Below are 24,103 nucleotides of genomic sequence, written 5' to 3'. Positions count from 1 at the left end.
TTATTTAGAAGTTGGACCGTCCACCTATTTCTTAATTTTCACTTGGTACATAGCACTGGAAACTCCACTCCATGCCTCAGTTTCTCTACACAGTACTAATAGAATGGAGCTTCTTGATTGCCTCTCATGATAAGGAACCCCATTTATGCTTTTAGGTTCTAATTATACAACATATGAATACATATGCTGGGGCAATGGAAAAGAGACTTATGACTTTTTAGATTCTTGATAACCTTTGCACCCACAAGCAGTAATCTGCCCTTCATCCTGTTTTGCTAGAAGAGTATCATGGCACCTGGTTTAATTAAGATATTACAAGTTTATTTGCCTTCTGGAGCAGAAGATCAATGGGCAAGATAAAATATAGATGATTGAGGCCTGAGGGCTGCAGCCAGAGTCTTCTTACATTAAAAACTTGCATCCCAAACATGACTTCTGGATGCTATGCTGGTGTCTATATTAAAATATATCAGAAAGAAGGGTTACTCAACCCAAGAAATACTCAAGAGAATATGTCTTCAAAAATGCTTAACATGTGACATTTAGCACCAGAGTATTTCTTCAGAAATACACTAATGCTAAAAATCTCAAGGAATACCTTGATATCTAAAGAAATACTAAAATATATTGGAAGGACACCTGAGGAAATATTAAATAATATATCAGTATCTGAAGAAATACTCACAAATACTTAGCATCTGATATTTAACATCAGAGTATCAGTTAAAGGAACAACTATCATGTAAGTGAATAAATATCAGCTGAATGAGTAAAGTAGAACAAGTATGTGGATGTAAATAAAACAGAGCACATGTACAGATCATCTCAGAAATGAACCATCACTGGGGGGGAGTATATTTTGCCTAAAGTTGTATGCATAAGGCATGGGGAATTCAGACTACAATGTGGTCAGGTCAACCTTTGAACATACCGTGCTTTCCTGGTGGGCTCATTTACAAAGCATCTAAGTTTACTGAATGTGGGGATTATTGTGTTTGTCTTAGGGTGTTTACTGATCTTCCTGAAGCAATTTCTCAGATGATATTGTCTCATTTTGGAGTGCTTTTTGCCAGTGCCAATTTCATGTCAAAGGAAACAAATGAATACCTGCCACCAATGAGAAGTATCACTTCATTAATAGTTGGTTGTGTTCAAGTCAGGGGAGAAATTGATTGCATCGTTAGTCTTCAATCAGTGGAGTTTTAGATTGTTTCAATGTCATATGTTATACATATTTATTTATTTTTGCCAGGCCTGGGGCTTGAATTCTGAGCCTGAGCACTGTCCCTGAGCTTCATTTTGCTCAAGGTGAGTACTCCACCACTCGAGTAGCAGCGCCAGTTTTGGCTTTTTTGGTATTTTCCTGTGAAAGAAAGTCATTGAGTCTATAGTTCACATTTTCCCCTGATAAAAAGAATCATTTTTTTCCTGCCAAAACAAAAAGTACGTTTCGCCTATTTTATTTGATGTTTGTGGTTGAGAAGTCAATGGTTAACTGAAACTCCATTATAATTATAAACTTATATCACTTGAGTTGATCAATATACAACATTTCTTTGAGACAATGGAAGTGGAATGTATGATGGCAATGGTTTGATAGTTTTATACCTTTTATAAGAACAAGTTTTGTCCTGGATTCATAATGTCCAATACTAACTGTAGTTATGATTTCTTCTTTTGATGCTTAAGTTGATGCTGATGCCCATATGACCTGCTTTCTGAGCAGAGCTCTACCCTATTTAATAGAACTCCTCAAAGTGCTGCAGTTTCTGAAATTTATAAAGTATCCGGGCTTGCCTAAACTTTCTCATTTTCAAAAACCAGAATGAACTACTCTCTTAGGAAAAATGATTTCTTTCTGAGGAGAATAGTTTAACAGACCAAAACCCAGCAGCCAGGACAGGCATTACAGTGGCTTAAATGATGGTATAGCCATCACTCTACCTGCATCCAAAGCCATAAGGAAAGATAGGATAGCATTCTTTCCTCTTATCACTTCTCTTTTTTCCTCTCCCTCTAATATGAAAACAGTTTATTGATTTTTTTCCCTTTTTCACTTTATTGTTAATTTTAGCATGCCATATGTCACGTAATATGGCCCAAATCTATCTTCTTATATATTTATACTTTCCTCCAATTGCATAACAACAATCGAAATTGTAGGAACAGATTCCTGCATAGCATATCATATAGAAAAATTATAATGTGAGAGATTTCCTTAGAAAGTTGTCATAGAGTGGAGGGAAAATAGGTTTTAATTTTTCATAACTAATAGGTCAGACAAAGCACAATTAAATTACAGGATAGACAACCTCCTCCTCCTTGTTCCTACCAAATACAGATAGTCGACAAATGTCCATAATTCTTGGTTTATGCTCACAAGATTTTATTATCCATATTTAGAGGCAGAAAAATTTAGAGCTGAAACCATTTTTAGTGCAAATATTTGAAATTTGAATTGACTAAAATATTTTGTGCCTGTGCTAGAGTTGCACATTCTTGGTGCTAATTAAAAAATAATTATTACAAAGAGAAAATCAATGTTAAAGTACTAAATGTTAAGGTAACTCAGAGATAATTTAACTTAAGGTTTTTTTTTTTTAGTTTCAATTTGTAAAGGAACTTTTGGAAATAAGACAAGTTAACTTTTCTAGCTCTAGTATATTATCTGGAAAATGGTTTCACTGGCATTTAGGCTGAGGATGTGTGACATCTGAGGGAGTATTACCGCTCTATCAAGGTGTGTTGGAAGAGTGTTTTTGTGGTATCCAAGTAACGTTCACACTTAAAAATGCTATACGGCAGCTCTTTCCAGAAAAATACTTGAGGTAACATGACAAGTAATACAAGATGAGACCACTGATAAATAAACAGCATATTGAAAAAAGAAGTGGCAAGGAAAGGACCATCACAAAGACACTAACAGGAAGTACTGGGATTAAAGGTCAGTGACTGAATTTCCAATTTGGTAATTCGAGATAAAAGGATTCTAGAAGTTGCCACATCTGGATATTCACACACAATGGTAAATCTATTCTTTCAGGAATCTATTCTTTCAGTGTCCCCAAAGTGGTAAAAGTGGCAGGAGAGAGCTTCTGACTTAACGTCTTGTGTCTAGTCAACATCTTTTGTACTTGAATATCCCTTTTCCCCCCCTCTAAACTACATTGGTTGTGTTGGAGAATGAGTGTCATTGAGGATTTGTATTAACATTTAAACTGCAGCAAAATGAATGTGAACAGACTACCTCCATCCTGAAGTCTGCAAAAAGGATTATCCTTTACTGGACAACACAGAATCAAGTGAATTTCAATGGCCAGTGCCCAACAGTGCTTTTGTCTTACCAAAATGTATGACTGCAGATTTGATGAATGAGACAATGAATAAGACACCACCGAAAGCTGCAAACAGGTGATCTGACGTCCCTTAAGCATGTCAACGAGGCTTTGTTAGTAGTGGGCTGTCATTGAGCACAGAAAAGTTCTGGGAAATGGAAGTGCTTGCTGAATTGCATACATCATGTAGCAGCAATAATGGGAAAGCCAGTCATCAGAGCCTATCATTTGCCACCCTATCCGAAGGACATTGAATGTCCTTTAGTTATAGTGAGGAGGGTGAAATTATGCTTTCCAGCATAAAAACTTGCCTTCGTGTTTATAAAATGAAGGGTTGAATTGCGTTCTTGGCACCAGCACGGTGGATAAACAGTGTAACTCTGGGATTTATAATTATGCAAAAGAATAGCCAGTCAATTTTATCTGCACTTCTTGAAGGATGATAATTTAGGACATGAAAGTGGAAAATCTGATGAATCTTCCATTAACTTTTCAAAAACTGTGTGTGAAAGTCATATATGAAAGCAAGACTCATCTATCTTGTAGAAGTAGATCTTTCCTTCTCAAAAAAAAATAACCATATCATCATATTTTATGGGGGTCCAGGAATTTATTATGAATCCAATTCCATGAACCAATTAATTTTTTTGACAGGCATAAAACGTAGTCTTTCATAAAGTGATAATTGATGGTCATTCTCACTTAATTATAAGCAATATTTTAGAAATTAAGATAAATTTTACACACATACAAGTGCACTATAATATTTCATATGATCTAATAAATAAAGTATGCTCCTTGATCTTATAGTTATGATTAATTTATTGATGTCTATAAAAACTTATACAAAAATTCTTGATGCTTTATTTACAGCAAAAAAGGGCATATTTCATGTTTAATAATCACAAAATTCTGGAAGTGGTGGTGTGGCTCAAAGTGGTGGAGTGCTAACCTTGAGCTGAAGAGCTCAGGGACAGTGCCCAGGCCCGGAGTTCAAGTCCCATGACCGACCAAAAAAAAAAAAAAGAAGAAAAAAATCTCAAAATTCTTACTCTTTAGAGTACAACTTTTATCAGAACTGTATGTATTTTTATTTTTATACTGAAAATTAACTTACACTTTCATGAGACATTAACAACAAAAGCACAGGAAGTTTAGTAACCTTTCCAAACATTGATATTTTACATACAAATTTAGCTGTACTAATATTTTATGTTCCCTTAAGTAATGAGTAACATTAAATAAAAATTACAATTTTAAACAAAAGTATGGTCTAGATCTTTATGTTTTTCAGTAAGTCTAAAAATATAGCAACTAGAGAAACAGAAATTCTTTGAGTATTTGCTTGAAGGCTTTAGATAGAAATAACTAACAATGACAAATGTCTCTAGGAAGTCCAGAAGCTGGGGGGGATGTCAGGTTGGTTAGTCTGGTCACCCCAAAGCATTTGTCTGGATTGCTCTAGGCAAGAGAGCTGGCTAACAGGTAGCATGTAAGCCGCACATATCATGTTAATTAGGCGCCCCAGTAAACACACAAGAAGGAGAGGTAGATTAAACATCGGTAGTACATTTTAAAATCCATGCTATTCAAAATAATGGAGTGTTATTCAGCCCTGTGCTATCACTGTATCTCATTTGAGTGCCCTGGATACTGTACATACTGGTATTAGAACTAGGGAAAGGAAAGGGAATATCAAAATTGAAAGACAAAGGATAAAAAGACAAACAACTTCAAAAGCGATACTTACAACACCATTTGGTGTAAACCAGCTGTACCACTCACCTGGGGGAGAGGAGGGAAAGGGGGAGGGGGGAAAATGAGGGGGGAGGTAACAAGTTGTACAAGAAATGTACCCACGGCCTTACGTATGAAACTGAAACCCCTCTGTACATCACTTTGACAATAAATAATTATTCAGAAAAAATAAATAAAAAGTAAAACAAACAACATAATCCCCCCCCCCAACCAACTGAAATTGTATTATTTGCAAGAAATGGTTAGAACTAGACGCCATCTTATTAAGTGAAAGGAGTCAGCCTGAGACCGACAGACAGATATCACATGTTGTTGTCATACGTGAAGTTCAGAAAGACATGAACATAAAAGGCCTATTTTGTGCTCAACAAATGGGGGAGAGGGCAGGAATAGAGAATGACCTGGGAAGAGGGGAACACGATGGAATACGGCACATGGACGTTTGGAGGAAGAAGAAGAAAGCCTGTTAAAACTGAATAAGTGCTTGTGCACCAAGCCTTCACACCTCGTGTGTCTAGCGCACCTGCGGCACATCTAAGCTTGCTGGAAAGCTGCCTGGGGTTGGAGCAAGAATCTGAGATCAGGCTTATTATGCTGCCCCAGTCACGCGGCTATCGGTGAAGCAAAGTTTTTCCCTAATCAAACACGTAAAATATCCCAATGGAGGCCGTCCTCTGGTCAGCCCTGCATCGGAGGCTGCTTCGTGCAGCCTCCAAGGGCTACAAGCAACCGTGCTGGTGTTCCTGGCAGTGGGCACTGGGTGCCCACAGGAAGGAGAGAGGGTGGATCACACTGAGGAGAGGAAGGGAGAGCGAGACGCAAGCTTGCGTTTCCGGTCAACTAAGTGTTGTTTCGGTGCTGGTAGAAAGTAGTTTTTCTTTTTCTCTCTGAAGGTATCAAGAAACACAAGTCAATCTTCCAGCTTTGTGTAGCTAGCTCCTAAGACAGTTTCTTTAGGCAGGCGAGGAAGCTTTAGGAAAACCTTAGAGAACCTGAAATTTCCAGATCATCCTGGGTTTTTCCAAACTGTACAACTGTCTATCTTCCAGTGATCTGAGAACGAACTGGAAATCCCACTGGGCTAAATCATGACATGCCACCACTACTGTGTGCCTGAGGGCACAGCCTGCAATTCTCCACGTCCTCATGTCCATTGAAAAACAAAGAGACAGAGCTGGGAATATGGCCTAGTGCCCTGAGTTCAAGCTCCAGGGCTGGCAAAAAATAAATAAATAAAAACAATGAGAAAGGAAGCAGTTTTTACCACTCTGTATACTTTCAGATACACACACACACAAACACACACACACACAAATATTACACACGTTATGCAATATGCATATATATGTATACACACATGAAAATATGTATCCAAACATATACTCTCTGTTTACACACATGTACACATACATACACACATATTACATGATTTTTACTTAAAAAAATCTCAACTGTATTCTATAGTTTGCTGACACCAATTATTCAAGTGCATAATAAACTTTCACACACAGTAGAGCATGTTGGTTGTTTAATGTTCTGAACTATATAAAAAATAGATCACATCCACCAAAACTTATACTAAGAGTTGCATACTTTCCTAAGAGTTGCAAATTGGCTTATATCATTTCCATTCCCTAAAAAATCCAACACCAAGATCTTTTTAAATGGTAAGTCAAAATAAATGTTTGGTAGGAAATACTTTTCTATACCTATTGAGATTTTTAGGTGAATTTAAGCTTAAAATTCTCAATGTGAAATGATTTACTGATATTTTGTTATTACAGTAGCCTTACATATCTGGTATCAATGCTTTAGGTTAGGACAATGCTTTCCCTATTGATGCTTACAGATAGGATTGTAATCATTTCCTGTTCTTGTTCTTGTTTAACTTATAAACTTCAGGCTTAAGGTTTTAATCTTCCCTCTCTGTCCCCTGATAAAAATGTGAAATTGAGGGCTGGGAATGTGGCTTAGCAGTAGAATGCTTTCCTGGCATGCATGAAGCCCTAGGTTCGATCCTCAGCACCACATACACAGAAGAAGCCGGAAGTGGCGCTGTGGCTCAAGTGGTAGAGTGCTAGCCTTGAGCAAAAAGAAGCCAGGGACAGTGCTCAGGCCCTGAATCCCAAGCCCCAGGACTGGGGGAAAAAAAAAGTGAAATTGAAGGGAAGAAGATGTCATCTACCAATTTAGCTGCAGATTTGATGGAGTATTTTCCTTACATTACAGTTGCAGTGTTTTCTTAGCCTTCTATGTGTCTTCTTTGATTCAAGATCATATAAAAGATATTTTTAAATGTCAAAAGTATAAATCTCTTGGTTGTTAATTAGAATGATTTCCATTTTTGCCATGGAACGATATAAACATGGGATCCACTTATGATTGGAAAACATAGACTATGAATTATTTTGTACCTGTTAGATCATTAAATTATTATCATAAACCATAGGGTATTAATTATTTTATAATTGATGTTAATGTTCAGGACTTCATAGAGGTTCAGTTTTTGTAAATGTTTGGGGGAATGTTTAACAATAATAATGTGTTTTACTAATTTTTGTTTTTGTTTGTTTGAGCTCTGCTTTGTTGTTCCACTTTCAAATTTCTTAGATTTCTTTCGTGTGATTGCATCATATTTTAATCAAATATCTCTTTTGTTTATCTTGGGCTTGAGGATTGACCCCGCCTTGTATACACTAAGCATATGGCATACTGCTGATTAACATCCCCAACTATCAATGTATCTTTTGAACATTTTCATGATGGTAAGGCAATGTATGTATTGTTTTTAGGTTGAACCATATGAAATTACTGTTATTTAGCAACCATTAACCTATAATTATAGCAGTTGCCATTGGTTCAACCTAATCATTTTTTTTCTATCTTTGTAGCTACATTGAAGGCTATAATATACCCCAGGAAGTGTTCAGGTTTGTGGCATTTTGTAGTGAATCATTCTTCCTTAATCACAATGTGACCTCCTTTATCTAAAATTGTGTTTTCGTCTTGCCACAGATTACTCTTTCACGAGCTTCAGAGGAATTTAGTCCTAAGGGTCAGGGAAGGTCTTGAGCGACAATAGAGAAGATTCTGACAGCTTGGCTCACAAGCCTAAAAATACATTTACCTGTAACAAATTAAATTGTAAGAATTGTTCACTAGACTTCCCGTAGCTCAGTGACTTTAATGATGATCTGCAGTGTCTCTCGGGTGACTTCAGCTCATACCCTATCATATTCTGTCTCTTCCTAAAGGCTCTGCGTCGAAGGGCAGGGGTCACACAGAGAAATACAACCTCCACGTTCCTGTTCACTGAAGGTGCTAGCGTGCTCACAGCCCTGGGCTGTGATCAAGCAGTCTGAATTCAGAGGTTGCCATTTACTGCTGGGATCCTAGGGAAACCGACATGGACAGCCTAGGGACTTGGGACCCTTGTGCTATGGGAAGTTGAGCTCAGTCACAGTTAACATCTACTTAGAAAGATGGAGGGTAGGTTCTTAGTCCTCTGCCTTCTCTTGTAAGTAACTATTAGCTTAACCTGGATTTTTGGTTCTCTTATTCAGGCCTCTGGTGTCATTTCTAGAAAGGCTCTGTGAAAGCACATCACCATTTTCTACCCCCTCCAGTGACCGCGATGACTTCCCGAGTCCTTTACTTTTTGTCCTTTACCTTTATGTCACCTTTCCATCTCAGGTTCCCATCCAGTCCTGAGAGTGATCTTCAAAATGTGGCGAGGTCACCATAGAGTTATGAGCATTGGATGGATTTCCATGACTCCATATCAAAATTGCAGCACTTCCATGGTCTAACAGCCTTTCACTACTGAGAGAAGCTTCTTTCCACTGCTTAGGGAGCAAGGTCTCCATGCCCTCTATACTCTAGCGACACCTGTCTTTCCTCTACTACACCCTGTTAGCTCACTACCAGTGATGCTTACTTCTGCGACTGAAATTCCTTCCCTTCAATTTGCAAGCTGAGTCTCTTGCTGTGTGATCCTAAACTCAAATATCATATCTCAAGGAACATTTAAATGGTCAACACATTCTCTTTGCCCTCATTCTGCTACATCTTTTCTTTAACAGTGACGGGTGTCGGAAATTATTTTTTCTTATTTTCCTCATGCCATTCTTGTGGTATTTGCTTCAACTACCTAGAAAGAGTCCAATGCATACTTGAAGAATTATTCAATATGTGAACAAATTTTAGAAGTCTGATTTAAGTAGTTGTATGCCCGTGCTTCTTATGGGAACTGTAGCGCACAGCATGGAAGATCATAATGGTCTTATGCTGTATAAATGAGATTAAACTCCAAATATCCAAATTATCCCAATGAACATTTAAAGAAAACTCAATTCTATTTCTAAAAATATTAATGTAATCAAAGGTTATATACAAAATACATTTACCAAAATATTGTTTGTAATAGTAAAAAGCAAGGGATAGTAAAACTAAGTTGAGTAGTAGAGCAATAGTTAAATCAATTTCCACTTTGAAATCTAACACTGTATCACCTTTAGCTGCCAGAAAATATTATTCCCAAGATAGTATTCAACTTAAAAATACAACAAATGCAGACGAAGTGTTTTCTTGATTTTATAAATATAGCCATCAATTTTATCTCTGTCAGTTTTCCTTTATATGTTCTATATGTGGTAAAATTAGTGGAGATGTTTACTTTTTAACCTATTTCTTCAGGTGTTCAGAATTCTTTTCTGTTGCAGTATATTCAGTCTACAACTTACCAATTTCAGTCACTCTTTTGTCACATCTACAGAAACTATGTAGCTTCAAGTTAGAAAAATCACTTTTGAGTAGAAGAGACAAAGATGGTTTTCTTTGGGGAAATGAGCCTTGATCATGAGGGCATTTAGACTTTTTTTTTACAGAAGCTACACCAAGGACTTCTGACTATACCTGGGTTCCTGGCTCATCAGAGCTAATGCTTCCGAAAAATATTCAATAGGGAGGAAAAAGTGTAGACTGAAAAGGATTGGCTATGAGGAAGCTGATAGTGAAATTGCCAAAATAAGATATTCCTGAACAGGTTGGAATAAAAGAAAACGTACCCTAAACTTGCTGTAAAGCTTAGTTAAAAGCCGGCAAAGTAATGATGGAAGCAATAGTGACCCTTAAGAGTGCAGCTGACTAATTTACATACACAATGGGCTTTAAATTGTTCCACAAGAAGGGTAAAACTGTTGCATGCAACTTTTATAAGCAGTGCCCAAATCCTACAGAACTTATCTTTAAACACTGGGGATTTCCCACAGTTGTTTAGATGGCTTCCATCTGCGTTGTTTCATTTACAGCACATTGGAGACTAGTTGCTGCCTGCTTTTTAAAGGAAGAAGTCTTGTAAACCTTGATTACGGTTCCAAGGGAAGGCATCCACCCAAGGCTGGAGACTATCAATGTTTTATTCCATTCTGCCTCAAACTCTGCCACTCTAGGGTTACTTGCATGGTGGCAAATGATCTAGAGCCATGAAGATTTGGGTTGACATCCAAATCTTTTTTTTGTAAGAGGGGGGATACAAATTGAGCCTATGTCAGAGAACTGTATCACACGTCACGACAAATGATCAATCATTGTGAGCAAAGGTGGCAACACGGCCTTTGACCTTTCCCCCATCTATGGAAATGGCATTCTAGCACTCTAGGTCTTCAGGAATTTTGTGATTTATATAGGATTCTATTTATGATATTTCCTACCTTGATATTTCTCTCACAGGAGGCTTCACAACAAAATATTTTATTTCCTAGAAAGAATTTTCGTAAATCTCAGTGCTTCTTCTTACTGAATCTTTCATTATTAATATTTTAACCAAATTGGTTTGCAGATTTTTGTCTCTAGACTATTTCATACAGGAGATATAGCTTAAGGGCGAACTCTACTATACCCTCAGCTAAAGATGACCAGATGGGCAATGCTTCAAAACAGATGGCCCCTGACATGCTAACTACCACACAAGGCCACACGTGGGCCTTAATTAACACTAAATGTTGTATTTTATTTCAGACTGTCCAGCCAATAGAGGTGAGCCCAGAGCAGTGCAGTGTCTGAGTCTCCTCTATATCTGGGAGTCTCTTATCCTCACACGGTCCCCTAGATCCACCAGGAGAAAGAACGCTGCAGTGTGTTACTCTTGTTCCCACTTAGCATCTGTGGGGTTTCCTCTGCTGCTCGCTCTCCCGCTGTGTCACCCTGGTCTCACCGCTGCCCTCTGTACTCCATGACATGGCTCCTCCTCTTTAAACACAACGGTCACTCATCATGATCCCTGGATGTATCCTCCAGTCTCCCCTGACCTGGGGTTCCAGCTGTCTCCACTGGCCAAGAGCCGGGGCAAGAGACATCTGGCTTAGGCTTACATCCCAAGGGAGCAAGAAGTGGCCAAAGGCTGACTTGGCTTCCTGCTTTCTAGAACATTTCTTGAGTTCTTGAATAGAGAATGCTTGGTAGTAGTTAGCCTCCAGTGATTGGGGTAGTATAAAAGAAATCTAAAATAGAGGAATGGTCTCTGGAAGAAGATGCATGGCCTTTGAGGTCCGGTCTTGTCATTCAAGGCCATATGATTATTCTGCTTTTAATACTCACACATGTAACCATTCATTGCGGCCTACAATGGGTCAACAAAGAGTTCCTGAAACAATCTTCATCTCCAATTTGCCACCCAGAACAGCCAACCGTGATAGAAGTCCAATATAATTCCAGAAACTTCCCCGAGTTCGAATCTTGGGATAGAGACTCTACCACATGGGCTGGTACAGTGGGGGGGGCTTAACATTGGAAGCCTCTTACACTTAAAAACCTATGGCAGGATGAATTCTCTTCCTGGAGATGATTGCTATCAATCTATTCATTTGTGCACGCGTGCACGCACACACACACACCAGAGAGCTGAGCATCTGTCTTCCATAAACGTTTGTGTAAACATCTGCCTGCGTTAATTAACCTGGTCATATTCACTTATTTACTTTTCCCTGAACTAATGCTTTATATTATGTTTAGTTCTGGATAAAATATCTATTTCCATAAAATTTGGTTATTACACTAGTTAATGTGTTACCTATTATATTTAAATAATCCCATAGGAAAGGTTTGATAGAGAGGAATCGAGTTTAGAGACCAAATAGGAACTTTAATTTTAGGCTTGAATTGAAGAGAACAGCAATTTACTAAATTTAATAAAACCAGTGGTAGATTATACTAATCCAATACAGCACGCAGACTCTCCTAATCTTTTATCTTTTAGTAATAGCTGTTACGCATCTGGTGAAAAAAGATTAAATGTCTGACTTGGTTTATGTCACACTTGGAGTTATCTTTAGATCTTGCTCTGAGCTGTTTCAAAGGAATACACTGAGCAGTCTTCCCCTTGTCCCCCTGGGGTCTACCCAGTGGGAAGGGCCACAGGAGAGAACACATTCAATAGTCATTGACTCATGCAAAGCTACTCCACATTGGGAGAGAGGCTGGTGCCTTGTGAGACGTGTTCTCTGATAGGCTTCTGGGAATCCAGGGTAAGCGAATCAGAAAGAGCGGATTTGGAGTGGGCCAATGTGGGAGGGTACACTTGTAGGGCTCTGCCTCAGCAGGGGGTTGAACAAAGCAGGGGAGGCTTGGAAAACATGGTTTCTTTTCTTTTTTTGATGTAATGTCTTCTTCACACCCAATGTTGGGACAAGAGAAGAAACATGAAAACGGAAGAGTTTGTTTCCTTTTGCAGTTAAAAGCTGGGTGAGACTTAGGTTCAGTTTCTTGAGGAATTCTAGGTTTTTTTGTTTTGTTTTGTTTTGTTTTTGCCAGTTCTGGGCCTTGGACTCAAGGCCTGAGCACTGTCCCTGGCTTCTTCCCGCTCAAGGCTAGCACTCTGCCACTTGAGCCACAGCGCCCCTTCTGGCCGTTTTCCATATATGTGGTGCTTGGGAATCTAACCTAGGGCTTCATGTATAGGAGGCAAGCACTCTTACCACTAGGCCATATCCCCAGCCCTTTTGAAGAATTCTAATACCTAGAAATCATTTCTTAAAAGGGATCTTGTGTGGAGCTTGCAGACTCAAGCAAGAAAAGCTGTAATACGATTTAAAAATAAATATCGGTATAGATGGGCACATCTGCCCGTGCCCATAAAGAGATCTTCTCCGTGTGGATTTAATTTACGTGAGTACGCTGACAATCAATCATTATGGATTGATAATCATTTGCGGATAATCCTATTTAATCAGCACGATAAGTAGATACTATTTTTATCCTCATTAAAATGCTTCCCCACGTATTTTATTGGCATCGATTAGTTATACAAGAGGGTTTCGTTTCGACATGTCTACATGGGCACGTAATGTACAGTGTGACTAGACGTGAAGTATAGTGAAAATATTTTTAAAAAGTTGGGGCTGGGGATATAGCCTAGTGGCAAGAGTGCCTGCCTCGGATACATGAGGCCCTAGGTTCGATTCCCCAGCACCACATATACAGAAAACGGCCAGAAGCGGCGCTGTGGCTCAAGTGGCAGAGTGCTAGCCTTGAGCGGGAAGAAGCCAGGGACAGTGCTCAGGCCCTGAGTTCAAGGCCCAGGACTGGCCAAAAAAAAAAAAAAGTTGATCCAAGTGAACGTGAGAGGTCTTGCAAGGGAGCAGCAGGCTCCCGAGCTCCGGCGCTTTGTGTGGCTGGGGTTTCTCCAGGGCAGGGTGTGGGGTGTCAGTTGTCTTTCTTGTGGTGTAGACTCTGCTGGGCAGGTTGATTGACAGGTGTAGCTTATGTACCGGATGTGCACATGTGCACACCCAGGCAGGCACTTCATGGAGACCACGAGTCTGAGCCAGAGGTCTCCAGCCCTTGTGGGCTCCAGAGGTGACTTGCAAGGCCATCCTTCTCGTCCGCATACATGCCATGTCCTGGGAGAGGGGCTCTGCTTGTTAGAGGCCAGGGCCTGAGACCAACGCCTGTGGCTCCGGGAGTGTTATCAGAAGCTAGCTATCCGCTCCTGTGGGTGGAACTTATCTGAAGGACCATGTGGTGAACTATGCTCTGAAGGTCAGGAAGCTGTGTGCCTCGTGGGAGAATCCGGTCTTATCAGAGCCCCTGTTTGATCCCCTGGCAGCCAGGGACCCCAAAGTATCCCTCACTTGTGATAGCCTCATTTTAGAGATAAATGAAATGGAGCTTAGAAAGGGTTAGTAACCCGTCCAGAGACACACTGCTCAGCAACGCACAGTAAAAGGTTAGACTCAAGTCGACTGGAGTCCCAAATTCAAGACTCTCACTTCTTTGGAACAGCCCCAACCGCCGGCCTAAGTCTGGATAAACCACAAGGATCCAAGAATCACCCCCAAGTTCCTCCATAAGCCATTTTCAGGGAGTCAGTTTTTAAACAGATATATTGATATACGCTTATGCATACATCTCTACTGGAGCAGAAGAGAGGGACTGCTTAATTCTGACTGTGGGAGATAAGAAACATCTCGTGGTGGGACTATTTTGTGCATTCTTATGTTATGCGCATTAGGGAGCAATTGATTGATTTATCTCAATAAAAAGATAAAAAGAAAAAAGTGTCCCCCAGGGACACACCTTCTGCCTTCGCCTCCTCTCTCCCGGTGAGGCCCTGAGGTGAATGTCCACAAATAGACTTTACTAGACAGAATGCGCTGCTTCCAGAAAAAAAAGATCCATTTCTAGAAGGTGTTGCCACATTTCCACAAGCAGACTGAGGCCGGGGCGGGGCGGGGGGGGGGGCGGTGGGTGGAGGGGGGAGGACTTGGGATATATGTGGCTTCTTCCAACTGCTTTGAGGGGTAAGCCTGAGAATGTTCTGGAAAGATGGCAGCTTGAACCTACCCAGGCTCCTTTTTTTACTTCTTCAGCAAAAAGAAAAAAAAAAAAAATCTCTGTTATTTGGTTTGTAACTGGCTGGAGGCCGGTTTTTCTTTTCCATCACTACATAATCTGTAAAACATTCCTATTGTAAAATTTACATTAAAAAAGTCTCCATCGAAGCAATGGGCAGACAGTACAGTCTTGAGACTGGAGGAGCGGCTAAGAAGGACAGAGGGTCACAGCTGAGCGGAGTGAATAAATCCCTGGTTTACCTCATGGGTCTACGGCAGAGCTCTATTGAGCGTCTTCCGAAGGTTATCTCTAATTCTAATTGCCTGTTTCCATCCTGTCCTCCCCGAGCGCATCAGATCCTCTCTGTGTCGTTTAGGTGAGCTGCCTGCCGTGCCCACTCCGTGCTCTGTGGCTCAATTACCCCCGCGCCCAGGGCACAAGGAGGCCCTCCCGTCGGGGCGGGCATTGGGGCATTGGCCGGCATTGGTGACAGCGGAGCTCTGACAGCCCCCTCCTGCCCAGGAGCTGCGTGTGACTGAGCAGAGAGTCGTCCAAGGGGCTTGAAAATGAGTCAAAGCATATCCCATTCCGTGTTGCACAAAAGTAAGGGACTGCGTGTATCCGAGAGAGTCCCATGAATCCAGGGAGGGCGGGCCATTTTCAGCTTAGGGAAGAAGAGGTAAGCCCAGCAGGGAGGGAGCAGGTGGAGGGGCAGAGCTACCGCAGGGCACAACAGTTCCTATGCTTACCAAAGGCAAGCGTCACAACCATACAAAGCTGTCGTCCCTGTGAACAGCACAACAAGAAGCAACCTGCCAACCTTGACCTGACTGTGCGCAAGAACAGGACCTGCTCAACAGATGCTACAATGGGTCTGGAAACTATCCTCCACCCCACCCCTCCTGGAGGCCCAAGCTGGCACCGATGGCTTCTTCACCCTGTGCCAACCGCCTTCGTCTGTCTCTGCATTGCACAGAGACATCAGGGAATGCCTGGAATGTTCCAGGTCCCACCCACGATTTTCGGTAGGTTGGCTGGTAACTTTTCAAGAGCTGCTTTTGTCCTCGCAAATCCCCGTTCACAACTCTGCGATCGAATCTGACATCTAACTATATTGAATGCTGATTCAGAATCAAGGGGAGAGACTTGAATGAAGGAAAACTCAGTCATTGAGTCCCAGTCTCCGTCTCTGTGTCTCTGTCTCTGTCTGGAAGGAAACCACACCTGCTCCTCACTCTTGTGCTTCAGACTCTTTGGGCACATCAGGGTCTCTAGTGTATCCGACTCTTTCAGAGCACCTTTGAGCAGCCGTTAAGGTTAGACCATCTTACTGTCAACATGCCTGTCTTTAGAAAATGGGGCTAGCCATCAGGAAACCAAATATATGCAAGAGGGAGGGGTGAAGCCAACAAGAGAGGGGCAGAGGAGAAGGGAGGGAGAATGCAGGGAAGAGTGCAGTGCAGAACAAAAGCAGCACCGGTACACATTACACACTATGTTGAAAAATAACTATACAACTTGTGGGTGGAGATAGGAGGGAAAACTGGGACCTCTCTGTACGTCACTTTCATAATAACAATAAAAGATTTTTTAAAAGAATGCAATGTATATATCACAAAATTAAGAACAGTAAGAAAGGGGTTGGGATGATGGGTGAGCATGATAAAAGGGTGAGATGATCAAGACTCATTGTACTCACAAGCTGCTTTTCTAAATGGCAACTCCTTTGAACAACTACATAAAGATAATAAAAAATAAGCTATAAAGGAAAGAAAAGTAAAAATAAAAATGTGGCTAGCAACACACAAGAGGAATGGATGAATACAGGAAAACTAAAGTAAGTGTGCAATCAGAGGGTGATAGGCAATCTAAGTTACAGGTCAGTCTTGGCATAGAATGGATGTCTTTGCACACCATACAATTTTTTTTTCTCTTCTAGTATATAGTGCTGTCTCCTGATGAATCCTAGTCTATTGAACTTTAAATACATAAAACGTTCCTCCTCTACCTTCTGCACGAAAGCCTGCTGAGTTTAATTCATATTGATCTCAGTTTCACAGTTGGAATGGAAAGAAAAAAATTCTGATGAGAAAATCTGGGGGATGAGTTTGCTTTGCTCAGTCATCCCTGGTTTCCTCGATGATATGATTAATGCGCGCGCGCACACACACACACACACACACACACACACACACACGGCCAGTTTTGCTCTGATGCTGCCTCTCTGGCAGTCAGACAACTAGATTCTCCTCTGGGTGACACTTCAGGGAAGACTGCAGAGGAAGTGAGACCCAAGTTCACCACACATTCATACAGGGGGAGGAAGAGCAAGGTCACTGTTTCTACTTGCATCTCTCCCTTCTTTTGGTAGTTTTATTCTGCCATGATCTTGCTAGAGATGAGTCCCATAAAATATAGAGTTTTCATGTTCTTTGCTTGATTTTACTGCCATAGTAAAACAAAAGGAGAATAAAAGGAATCACCATTATTAATGTATCATTTATGTTTGCACTTACATCTATTCCTCTATCCAAAATCTACCTACTGTCTAGTTTCTACCTACTTGAAGACCTATATACTAGTTTTCTTCCCTCCTTTCCTTTCTTTCTCTCTCTCTCTTTCTTTCTCTCCCTCTGTCTCTCTGTCTCTCTCTCTCCTTCTTCCTTCCCTCCCTCCCTTCCCTACTTTTCTTTCTTTTTTTTTAAAGTTTTTATTATAAAACTGATGTACAGAGAGGTTACAGTTTCACACGTTAGGCATTGGATACATTTCTTGTACTGTTTGTTACCTTGTCCCTCATACCCCCCTCCATCCTCCCCCTGTCCCCCCCTGAGGTGTTCAGTTCACTTACACCAAACAGTTTTGCAAGTATTGCTTTTGTTGTTGTTTCTCGTATTTTACCCTTTGTCTCTCAATTTTGGTATTCCCTTTGAATTTCCTAATTCTAATACCAGTACACACTGTTTCCCATACACTCAGATAAGATTACAGAGATAGTGTAGATACAATCACAAGAAGGTGATACACGAACATCATCAATAGTAGAAACCTTCCCTACTTTTCTTTTCTTTCTCCATGGATGTAGTGTAGCCACAAAGTGAGAGGCATACAAAATGTTAAAATATGATTCTCTAAGCAGAATGCAATACAAAAAGTCAACTCACAGTACAGCGAAATGCAATTTATATTGAATAGCTTCTCTATATATTTGACCTACAGTGATAACCTGAGTCAATATGTATTTTATGTTACCCAAAGTAGCAAGCAACCAACCAGAGAAAAATGTGATATAGAGGTCATATAAATGAATTATTCATTCATTATAATTGATAAGGCATATTGAGCCCTAAGTTTACTGGAAATTAATACTAGTGTTATATATCACAGACTCTTCCAATCAGCATATCTGTTTTAGTATGCAAGTTACCATTGTCTTTCAAGGATTCTTTGGCAATGGTTTAAGCTATTTCAATATACTCTAAAATTTTTAGGATGAATGTGAAATGACTTCTGAAGTTTCAGTATAAATGCTGGCCTCCCACTCTGCCATTTTAGTCCAGAGCTACACTTAGGCTACCAAGAAAGCAACCATCTTTTATTTTCTGGAATGGTAGGCAAAAACACAAAAAACAAAGTTATCACATTGCATTCCAACCCATCCCCAAATCATTGTGCCAATCTCTCACATTTTTGAATTCTAATCATAAGAAAGGGAAATGTTATGTAGTCATGAGTGAGACTATTTTAATGTATTGTTTCTGGTATTGATGGAGTATAATCCTGGGATGCTATTTCCTCTCTCTGAGTCTTGAAACTTGTGAACCAATCGATTATCTCTGTTTCCTTCAACCTTATTAAATAAAAGTACATAATGCAAAATTAGCATCTTAAATATAGATATCAGGTTGTCCACATAAGTCCAGTAATGACCATTTAAAAATATCAAATACAATTACATTTAGTGAGTGACTAAAATCATTCCAAAAATGTTTTGCCATTAATTCTCACTGATCCTATTCCACTAATCTTGGTTTTGAAATCCTGGCAAACAAAATTGCTATAAAAATAGCCATATTATTTCAATTTGCTTGTCATAACTTTTTGGTCAAAATATTTATTGCTATTTATGTATGCAAAAGTTAAAGTGTGAAAAGAAAGGAATGTTTTAAATGCCTAATCATGTTGAAAATCCTGCTGGTCATTAGTTCACCAGCTATTTGCATGATGCTTTTTATGTTCATGTCTACAGTTCTTATTAAATGTTTGCTAGATGAGTAGTGTTTCAACCCTATTTTTCTCAGGTTTTTAAAAATGTCCTCTAGGATAAGTATATTTGAAGGATGAGATTATTCATTTTAAAAGAGGAGGGGTAAGAAGACACATATGATTAACTACCTAGTAGTATGATTCACTAGACAAAGCATTCCCTTGCTAGGTGATTGGCTTTTCATGATTAGGATAAACGTAGACGTGAAGTATTTGTATTTGGCTGTGTCCACCTTGCACCCAAACCACAGAGTCTCTATAATAAGGCTTCGGCTAAACTTTAAAACTGTGGTAGCGTTTTACCACTGAAACTGAAGTCAGCTCCTAACTGGTACTTAATTCTATTAAGGATAAAAGATTCACACACACACACACACACACACACCCTCTATAAAACACATCACTAAGCAGATCTCTCCATTCACTAATAGCTTCTGATAAAGTGCTTTCTATAATGTTTTGGTCAAACTCTCATGGCAGAACAAAGTCTGGTGCCTTAACCCTTACTATGGTAGGTTCTGGAGCTTCTGGAGTGTGAGAAATGAGAGCTGGCAAAAGGCAAAGGTGAATCTCAGAGCTTCCCTGTGCCCAGTGGGGGCTGAAGACAGGAAATGGAGGCGAAGCAAGCAATGGAGAGACACAGTGATTTGCAGGAGTCCTCGTCCTATAAGAAGGACACTGAGAGGTCAGGCAGGGCTGTTCTCTTAGTTGAATGCCACTCACCTTGCAAACCGTAGATCTCTCCAACACTGTTCTGACGGGTGATGTGGTGCCAATAGGCACTACGAGGAAGGGAGATGGATTTGGATAAAGTCATTGGCTCAGTCAAGCTTGTCTGAAGCTACAAAAGAAAGAAAGAAAGACAATGTAGCTAAGGATGTATTTACAAACCGTTAAGTGAAAATCCCTTTTAAATGCCCCAAGTTGAAGGTGAGTGATTATTGAAAACTAGAATCTGTTCGACATACATACCTGCGTGACCAGTCCCCCTGCCCCAATTTAGGATGACTATCTAGAAGTAAAAACATTATTCAAAAGATGAAATAAAGACTTATGATTTAACCATTAAAGAAAGAACATGCAGAGTGTGGAAATTGTTGGCGAGAAATCTGATGGCTTGTAGCCAGCTGGAAGTGCTGGGAAATACTCAAGGAAGCACCCAATGGTACCTCAGGAAGAAACTTTGTTTCCATTTCAAGAGGTAGGAAATATATGTATCATTTTCAAGCTTTCTGTAATTTGCAGTATGGAAAAATAACTCAAGAAACGGAAGTGCAAGCTCTTTGAACAAGATGTCTCAGAAACATGTCCAATCCATGATGCCCATTAGTGTTGTCACTCTCTTCAAAATCCTCCTGTCATCTCTCCCACCTTGCACAACGGTTGTTTTTCTCAGATATATGTTTTCCTTGCCCCTATGATAGGATATTATACATATTAAATGAGTGTTTTCACTCCAAAACTGTGATAGAAGGATGTCACATTTCATATTCAAAACTTGTCTTTCAAGGTGAGCTGAAGACACCCATACCACATTACATCACACGTTCAGGCTTGTGATTAGTAGAACAAGAACATGGCTGCCCTTACGCCTTACAGAAAGAAGTATATTGTCTCTAAATTCGACACTCTGCTTTTCAAAAGCATACAAGAATAATCTTATTTTCTTTGGACACATTTCTCTAGCACAAGCTGAGCAAACATTGTTTGATGACATAAGTCTTCTAATGAATGAGATTGCACACATCACCTTTCACCTTTCAACCGGTATACATGAAAAAGGAGTTATGAAGGTCATGTCCAGCCTTAGACTCCCATTGTGCCCCTTCCCCAATCCCAGCACTTCTCCCACTCCTTTCTCTAGCCTTGGGTATGAGTCTTATTTTCCTTTCTATTTGATTGTGGTCGGGGAAGTACTGGACATGACAATATAGCACCTAAATTCACTCAAAACAAAGAGGCTTTACATTTGAGTACGTAGTGTGTTCAAAGAGTTTGAATGTACCTTCTTGACTTGACTTCTAGTGGTGAGATAGTTCTAGAAATACATCTGTCTTCTTACGAAAGTACCATGGACACTATGGTCCCTTTTGAAAAAGCTAGTCCCATATGTTGCAGACATTTTTTTTTTTAAATAGTTTTCAAAACTTGGCATTTCAAGTTTTCCTCCCTATTATATACAGGAGTAAACAATCTACTTCTGCAGTCCACTACTGGTAGACTGTGTATAAAGAAGTGCAAAAGGTGTACAAAGTAGGGAAGTATAAAAAGAAGACACATTTATGGTTATATCTCAGCAGCTCTTGGAATTCTTAAGATGCTTGTTAGCAATTCAGTTTCCAGATTTTCCCCAAATGGGGGTGAGGATACTATATGTAGAGTGGCCTATACAAAGCATTGGAAGAGAGGTATGGAAAGAGGCATAAAGGAGAGGGAAAAAATCTCACTGGGATAACAGATTTTAAAAGATGCAATGTAGGGGTAAATAAAACATTATTAACTGAGTAAACCAGTAAACTTCTAAGATGAAGTGAGAAATCACTAAATATCTTTCAATAATCACCTCAAATGTAAACAATACTAAAGTTCCAATGAAAAGTCATAGAGTAGCTGAATGGATTTCAAACAGCTAAACAACAACAAAATTCAACCGTTTGCCCTCTATAAGAAACTCACTTCACTAGTAGAGCTACGCCCAGACTGAAAGTGAGAAGAAAGATGGGAAATGACGGTCTAGCGAATGGAATCTAAAAGCCAGTAGAAGTAGTTATACGCACATATGACAAAGCAGCTTTCAAGTCTGACTTAGAAGAGATAAAGAAGAAACCAAGAGACACTTAGGGTCGAAAATGGCAGAGAATATTGGCAAGTCTTTCAAGAGCTAAGTGAGCTTCTTCTCTCTGTCCTTGGTTTCTGCCTCTATGCTGAAGTTGGCTTTCTAGATCCAGATCTAGACCCTGACAATGCAAAGGGAGAAGGCAATGAGGGCTACCTGTCCAAGAGATGCTAAGGAGGACGACACAGTGTCTTGCTGAACTGTTCATTGCCTGATGTGGTACATTATAAGGAAATGTGCACCAGGGCACTCCGAGTTGAGAATATTGAGTTTTATTTGTTCTTGGAAGTGAGTTCATGAAACTTGAGAGTTTTATGGGAATAGAGACCCCAGGGGCCTTACGCCAGTCACTCTTGGCCCTGTCTAGACTCGTTAAAGTAGTCTTTTGGAGTCTGAAGGTTTATGGGCAATTGGCTTCTCCCAGACTTGGCTTAATTTTCAGAAGGGGACACCTCACAATTAATCTTCCATTTTATTCAAGATTAAGGGAAAGGAATAAGAAGACACCTGGCTGAGTTTGTACCAAGGTATCAGATAAATTGTGATCGCCCCAGTCCTTCCATGTCAGTGGCTGGGCATCGTTTAGTTGAACTTCACACATTTTTACTGTCATGAAGTTAAAACAAAATGAAGCTACTTCTGTATACTGTAAACAATGTAATGACCAGACAATCTCAACTTTAGAATAGCATCAGAAATAATTTCTACAGCGGTATAAGTACTTTTCACACCGTTCTTGCTCGTAATCAATTATGCTCTTAAGACCGTGTGCACCTTTTAGTGTATCCTTCCTGTCAGTGAGCTTTCTAGAACTACTCTGAAGAAAAAGCGCACAGGGAACACTTACTAAATATTTCATAGGTGTTTTATGTCAAAATTTTACCCTTTGTCAAATTTTAGATGTATAAATATCTAATGGCTTCAGTGAAGTTTCTATAGTTTATCCCAGAGATCTGCACATAATGAAGCCTGTGATCAGTTTTAGAGATTCTCTCTCTCTCTCTCTCTTTTTCTCTCTCTGTATGTAGTAGATTCAGAGTATTTCAGGGTACTTGAAAGCATGTTGTCTGTAACTGTAGTCTGCACTTGACCTCAGCAGTCTAAGTCACGCGTGTGATGGAGTTTCTGGCCAATGGTTTCTATCAGAAGAAAAGTCACAACGTCCCTCAGCAAAGTGTATTTCGGCGTTGGGAAAGGAAGAGCTCTGCGGGCGGGGAAGATGTGAATGACCTCTGTGAAATGGGGATGGACTACGGTGGTGCCATTCTGTTTTATCATCTTGTCTTAACAATCTAGTAATCTCTCAGAAATCATTCCAATTTTAAATGTATTACGGTGGCTTAATTGTTCCATTTGTTTTGTGGCACAGCAAATCTTCTGTACTTCAACTTCCACCTTTGCCTTTTGGCCCCACGTGCTGCCGGCCTGAGACCTGAGTGGGTAGACTAGATGTTTCTAAGTCCTCAACACCAATTGCTTCTCTTCTTTCCCAGTTGTGCTTCTCAGTGGCACAGGTTATAATGAACACATCGTCAGAACTAGTGTGGATAATGTGAAGTAAGCGTTGTCTCGCAACTTGTGGGGGCAGAGGATGGACAATATGGCATCATCAAGAATTTTTCAAGTCTTACAGTGATTCAAACATCACTCCTTTGCTCTATATCACGACCATAAGAATGACAAATTACACAAAAAGTATGTTCCAAGGCTCATTGTTAATAATCTATAAGAACTGACGCACGAAAAATCTCTGTAAACAACCTAGTAAGTAACACTATTAGGTCACTGGGCTATAGACACAGTGTTGAGATGCACAGAGGCCAGGTAAGTGTGCAGGATTACACAGCAGTGAGCAGTGGTCCTAGGAAATGAAGTCCAGGACCCACACTGGATGACCCCTGTTACGGTGGGTAGTCACAGATGTCTGAAAGAGTTCTTGTCATTTCCTTCATGAAAACAGAATGTAAGTAATTCGACTTGGGAGGAATAGACTACTTCAAACAACTGTAGAAGACAAACTTTAACTTCTGAACTAAGGGAAAGTGGCATCACATTGTTCATTTGGGTTGTAAACAAG

At 40.0% G+C, this 24,103-nt stretch overlaps 1 protein-coding gene across 1 annotated transcript in view; it reads right to left on the bottom strand.

Moving 5' to 3' along the window:
- Window positions 1–24,103, bottom strand: part of Dok6 (docking protein 6) — a 257,993-nt gene that overhangs the window by 34,166 nt on the left and 199,724 nt on the right. The window contains exon 7 of the mRNA XM_048363325.1: window positions 19,914–20,031. Within this exon, the coding sequence (XP_048219282.1) occupies window positions 19,914–20,031 (118 nt within the window). The remainder of the gene's footprint in view (window positions 1–19,913; window positions 20,032–24,103) is intronic.

Source organism: Perognathus longimembris, chromosome 15 (assembly GCF_023159225.1).
Source record: "Perognathus longimembris pacificus isolate PPM17 chromosome 15, ASM2315922v1, whole genome shotgun sequence".
Classification (NCBI taxonomy): domain Eukaryota; kingdom Metazoa; phylum Chordata; class Mammalia; order Rodentia; family Heteromyidae; genus Perognathus; species Perognathus longimembris.
Note: the sequence above shows the minus strand (reverse complement) of the source record. Positions and strands in the feature narration are given on the sequence as shown.